A 6,002-nucleotide genomic window follows, 5' to 3' on the forward strand; every position below is an offset into this window, starting at 1 on the left:
GTACATTGAGGAAATAGTCCGTCTGCATGGAGCACCTGTCTCTATTATATCCGACTGAGGTACGCAGTTTTCTTCCCAGTTTTGGAGATCGTTTCAGAAAGGCTTAGGTACCCAAGTGAACCTAAGTACAGCATTCCACCCTCAGACTAATGGGAAAGATGAACGCACTATCCAGACCCTTGAGGATATGTTGAGGTCCTGTGTGATTGACTTTAAAGGTAGTTGGGTAGATCACTTGCCACTGATAGAGTTTTCTTATAATAACAGCTTTCATTCTAGTATTAAGATGGCACCATTTGAAGAATTGTATGGGAGGAGATCCAGGTCTCTTATAGAGTGGTATGAAGTTGGTGAGACGAGGTTATTTGAGCCTGATCTTGTTCGTAGGCAATGGAGGATGTGAAAATCATCAGAGAAAGACTTAAGATAGCTCAGAGTCGTTAGAAATCCTATGCCGATGTTAGAAGAAGAGAGTTAGAGTTTGAGGTTGGAGATTGGGTATTCCTTAAAGTTTCTCCCATGAAGGGAGTTATGCGATTCGGGAAGAAAGGTAAGCTGAGTCCTTGCTATATAGGACCATACCATATTGTAAAAAAGATAGGAGGAGTTGCATACGAGTTAGAGTTGCCTGCAAATTTGGGTTCTGTTCACCCGGTATCCCATATATCCATATTGAAGAAGTTCATTGGATATCATTCGTTAGTGTTGCCTGTGGAGGAAATCAAGGTGAACGATTCCTTGACTTATGAAGAAAAGCCTGTAGCAATCTTAGATCGTCAAGTAAGAAAATTGAGGAGCAAAGAGATAGCCTCAGTTAAAGTGCTATGGCGAAATCAGAAAGTTGAAGAAGCAACTTGGGAGTCAGAAAACGACATGAGAGTTAGCTACCCAAGTCTATTTGATTCAGCGAATGGTGAGATGGAAGGTACAATTCTTGTCTTATATATTCTTTTCTATATCTGAGTATACTTGAAATCGCACGTAACTGTATTCTGTGTCATCATTCGGGGATGAATGACCCCAAGGGGGGATAATGTAACACCCCGCATTTTGGATTAGAACGTAAACCGTTATTTTTTCACATAAAGGTTGCAAAATTCATGAATCCGATGCAAATTTAGTGTGTAATAAATTATGTAGTGTGGGAACCTATTTCATCCTGAATTAAGATCATAAAAGTCCCCTAACTCAAGGACGAGTTGAAAGATTTCCAATTGTTCGAGTTTGAGTAAACATCGAAACTTTGGTAAACTTCAATTGAACATAACTAATTGTATATGATGAAATTGGTGGCATAATATATACCAAAACGTATATAACTGAATAAGCTTTCCAACGATACCAAATTCGCCCAAAACGGATGCCCGGTGAAGAAGTTATGGCTATTTTAATTTTCTGCTGTAAGACGAATGTCATTTTAGTGCATGGCGCGTCGCGTCGGAGGACAAAATCGCACTCGTCAATTTCCAGAAAGCCTCCGGATAGCCCCTCTTCATGCCACACTTCCAGGTCACAAAAATTGGTATTTTACCAAGCTCCGCGTCGCGACGGGGCCCAAAATCGGGATGAATTTTGCCCCGTTTTCAGTTTTCGTTTCAAACTTCTCAATGGCAATATGGTAACTTCCCCAAAACCCTATATATACTCTTTAAACACGAAATTAAGCCATTTTTTTCACCAAAAACATACTATTATCATCAAATTATCTCAAGAACACTCCGTAGGGTTTCGAAATAAAAATCCACATAACTCAAAATTTAACCGAGGGTTTTCAAAACAAATTGAAGATTTGGAATTCCTAAGTCGAGAGCACCAAGAACCACCCTTTGAATTCCTAAATAGAGGTACGTGGGGTTATCCTAAAATCTCATGGGCCTTTAAATTCATGTTTTACAATGGGGGTTTTGAAACTACGAATATAATCATGTTTTGAACGTTTCTATAATATTGATTTGGCCTTTAGGCCTATTTTCGAAGTGATTTGCCATATTATATATATATATATATATATATATATGTATATATGCATGTGTTTCGAAAAGGTATTAATTTGAGAGCATGAATTATATGAAATTCCTCTCTTGATGTGAATTTATTTTAAATGTTCATATGATGTAAATTGATTGAAAACATCTTGAAAGGCATGACATGAAATGTTTTGAGGATATGATTTTGACTTGAAAACGAGAGGGCTATTTGTGTTGAAACATGTTGAATATAATGGTTGAATGAGAATAATGATGTGATATTGATGGCTTGCAAGTCGGGTATGACGATACCCTACAGAATATGATAGGTAATTGAAGCAGATGAAATTTGAATGCATTGATTTTACATGAGATAGGTGGATGCTCGAAGAAGGTTTTTGAGTGTAAGGTCTCATCGCTGGAAATCGTGTTTGCCAACATGGGAATTTGGTACCCTACTTTGTGATCTTGCGCACCTGACTGTATGTCATTCCTAAGTTGGGACTATGGTTAGGAGCCCTGCTTTGTGATCTTGTGCACTACCATTGGGTCGAGACATCCTGCTGTGTGATCTTGTGTTTCTTCCCCTCACTTATACTCTAATCTCGGTGGTAACCGAGGTATGCCAGTTGGTGTAAATGTGATATGTAGGGTATTCCACCTAGCTCAGCTGCATTACATTGTTGTTGAAAATAATTACATTACATCCATGTGTTTTCAAATGATTTGATATGAAGCTGCTTTATAATGGCTCTCAATTATATTTTGTAAAAATATTATGTTTTGTTTTGATATCTATGCATACCAGTACTTTTGTATTGACCCCCTTCTCTCCCAGATTTGGTTTAGGGGTCCAAAAAATCAGTACATTCCTTAGACAGATTTGTGGAGTCATTTGGTGAGCCTTCTATATTTTGGAAGGCCTGATATCTGGCAGTTTCATTTATCATTTATTAGTTTTGGGTCTACTGGGGGTCTTGTCCCAGTTTTCAGATAGATATTTGTTTCAATCATGTAGTAGAGATTTCGCAGACGTTATTGAGATGTTGTGTTGAGATTGTGGGACATTACTCCCCATTATTTTCTTTCGTATGATTCTTGACCATGTTTCTGTAATATTATTCATCTTCCGCATTTCTTTATCATATTAATTATGTGCATGATTACCAGATAGATAGGGGTGCCAGTTTGGGTCATGACAGTATTCCTTCTTCTCGTTATTCTCCTAATGAGTATGTGTTACTCACTGATGGGGGAGAACCTAAATGTTATAAGAAGGCCATTGAAGATAAACATAAAGATCAATAGATTGAAGTCATGCAAGATGAGATAAGATCTCTGTATAAGAATCACACCTATAAATTGGTGAAATTGCCTAAAGGCATGAGAACTTTAAAGAATAAGTAGGTGTTTAAAGTAAAAGTTGAAGAACACAGCTTGAAGCCTGAATACAAAGTCAGGTTGATTGTTAAAGGATTTGGTCAAAGAAAGGGTATCGACTTTGACGAAATATTTTCTCATGTGATCAAAATGACCTCTATTCGTATAGTTCTTGGTCTAGCTGCTAGTCTTGATTTGGAGATTGAGTAGATGGATGTGAAGACATATTTTCTTCACGGTGACCTTAAAGAGGAGATTTATATAGAAAAAACTAAAGGATTTAAGATGAAAGGTAAAGAAAACTATGTGTGCAAACTTAGGAAGAGTCTTTATGGCTTGAAGCAAGCTCCTAGACAGCGGTATAAGAAGTTTAAATCTATTATAGGGGAGCAGGGTTACAAGAAGACTTCTTCAGATCATTGTGTATTTGCACAAAGGTTTTTTATGCCGATTTTATCATCCTCTTGCTATATGTGGATGATATGTTAATTATGGGCAAGAATACTTCCAGAATTGATGAGTTGAATAAACAATTATGCAAGTCTTTTGCCATGAAAGACTTGGGTCATGCTAAGCAGATTTTGAGCATGAGAATTACTCGTCTGAGAAATGAAATGAAGATTTACTTGTCACAGAAAAAGTACATTGAACGTGTACTGGAGCGCTTCAACATAAAGAATGTTAAGGCAGTTAGTGCACCCCTTCCTGGTCATATGAAATTGAGCAGAAAAATATGTCCTACAACGAAGGAGGAAAAAGAGAGCATCTCAAAAATTCCATACTCCTCCGTTGTTGGAAGTTTAATGTATGCACTGGTGTGCACCAGACCTGATATTTCTCATGCAGTTGGTGTTGTCAGTAGATTTTTTGAAAATCCCGGAAAGGAGCACTGGGAAGCAGTTAAATGGATATTGAGGTACCTAAAAGGAACCTCAGGTGATTGTTTGTGTTTTGGAGGATCTGGTCAAATCTTGAAGGGCTATACAGATGCTGATATAGTGGGTGACTTTGATAACAGAAAATCTACTACTGGATTTCTGTTTACTTTTCAGGGGGAGCTATATCATGGCAGTCGAAGTTGCAAAATTGTGTTACGCTATCTTCAACTGAAGCTGAGTATATTGCGGCTACTGAAGCTGGCAAGGAAATGATATGGCTTAAGCGATTGCTTCAAGAACTTGGATTAGATCAAATGGAGTATGTTGTCTATTGTGACAATCAAAGTGCAATAGACTTGAGCAAGAACTCCATGTACCATGCAAGAACAAAACACAAGTTTTTGGATTCGTGAACAAATAGAGAACGAATCATTCTACGTCAAGAAGATTCACACAAGTGAAAATCCTGCGGATATGCTGACAAAGATGGTGCCTAAGGATAAGTTAGAATTGTGCAAAGAATTTGTCGGTATGAGCTCTATCTAAGAAGACGAAGATACCTCCTTCAGATGCATGGAACTAGAGGGGGAGATTTGTAGGGTCCATCCCATGCTACAAATTTCCACATTACCTGCAACAACAATATCAAAGTTTCAACTTTTTCACATTAGCTGCAATTTCAAAGTTGGGAGATATTGTTTTTTGAAATTTTATTTTTTGATGAGCTCATTGCTTGCCTCATTACGGATAGGCTTTTGCTATAAATAGGGGAGTCTTCTGCTTTTCTGGGACACACTAACATAAGCAGAGAAAGAAAAATATATTGAGAGCAATATAGTCTATGAAGGGAAAATTAGAGTGAGCAATATTTTTAGTAAGGTGAGATTCAAAAGAGGATTATTTCTTTTGAGTGTGTGGTAGTCATTTTGAGTATTATACTTTTGACTACAGTGTAAAAATTTCTTACTACAATAATATTAGTTGCTCCTCTCGTTCCGTGGTTTTCTCCCTTATTTAGAAGGGTTTCCACGTAAAATTCTCGGTGTTATTATTTTTATATTTTTTCCTATTATTTTGCCACAAATACTTTTGTTGTTATTCCGGATTTACCTAACAGGTAATACTATGTAGAGTCTTTTTATATGATTTGGACAATCCTCGTGTCTAGATTGAGTTGGTCAAGGACCATATCTTTAATTTTTTTTTTTTAATTTTTACCTGTAATAATTTACTAGTTTAATAATCACACACATAAAATCAAAGAGAGAAAGTAGACTGAGGTACACCTAACAAGCATGTAGATTTGATAATGGTATCAGCATCAAAACCAGGAAGATCTTCATCCCTAGCACCTTCAAAGAGGGACAACATTATATCCATAAAGTCTTTTTCATCCTCATTTTTCAATTCTGCACTTCTTCTTTTTCATTTGTGCTCCACTAGCCATTTTTCAAGAATACAATCTGTTTCCTGAGCATTCTCCTTCATTTCTTTCTCATATCCTCTTATATCCAACCATCTTAATGATGGAATAAAATCAGCAACAACAAATATACCTAGTAACTTGAACAGTTTTCTAATTACTATTCTAGCCCTTTGTCCTCCTTCTAAATCATATTCTTTTCCGAAAAGCATTCTTACAATAATGGTCATGATCAAGTTCTCAAACCAGTGTTTCATTTCTATTTTGATGAAATTTGAAGAACTACTCTTTTTTTCCTTCAACCACCTTTCGTACGTTGTTTTGATGGACGTTTTCACTTCAAATTCCCGAATA

The 6,002-nt window shown here is 36.7% G+C and overlaps 1 protein-coding gene across 1 annotated transcript; it reads left to right on the forward strand.

The window, feature by feature from the left end:
• Window positions 1-286: 286 nt before the first annotated feature.
• LOC124898098 lies at window positions 287-963 on the forward strand. The gene is made up of 2 exons (XM_047411722.1): window positions 287-379; window positions 598-963. The coding sequence occupies exons 1-2, from the start codon at window positions 287-289 to the stop codon at window positions 961-963; spliced, it is 459 nt and encodes a 152-aa protein (XP_047267678.1).
• The last annotated feature ends 5,039 nt before the right edge of the window (window positions 964-6,002 follow it).

This window comes from Capsicum annuum, chromosome 4 (genome assembly GCF_002878395.1).
Source record: "Capsicum annuum cultivar UCD-10X-F1 chromosome 4, UCD10Xv1.1, whole genome shotgun sequence".
Taxonomy (NCBI): Eukaryota; Viridiplantae; Streptophyta; class Magnoliopsida; order Solanales; family Solanaceae; genus Capsicum; species Capsicum annuum.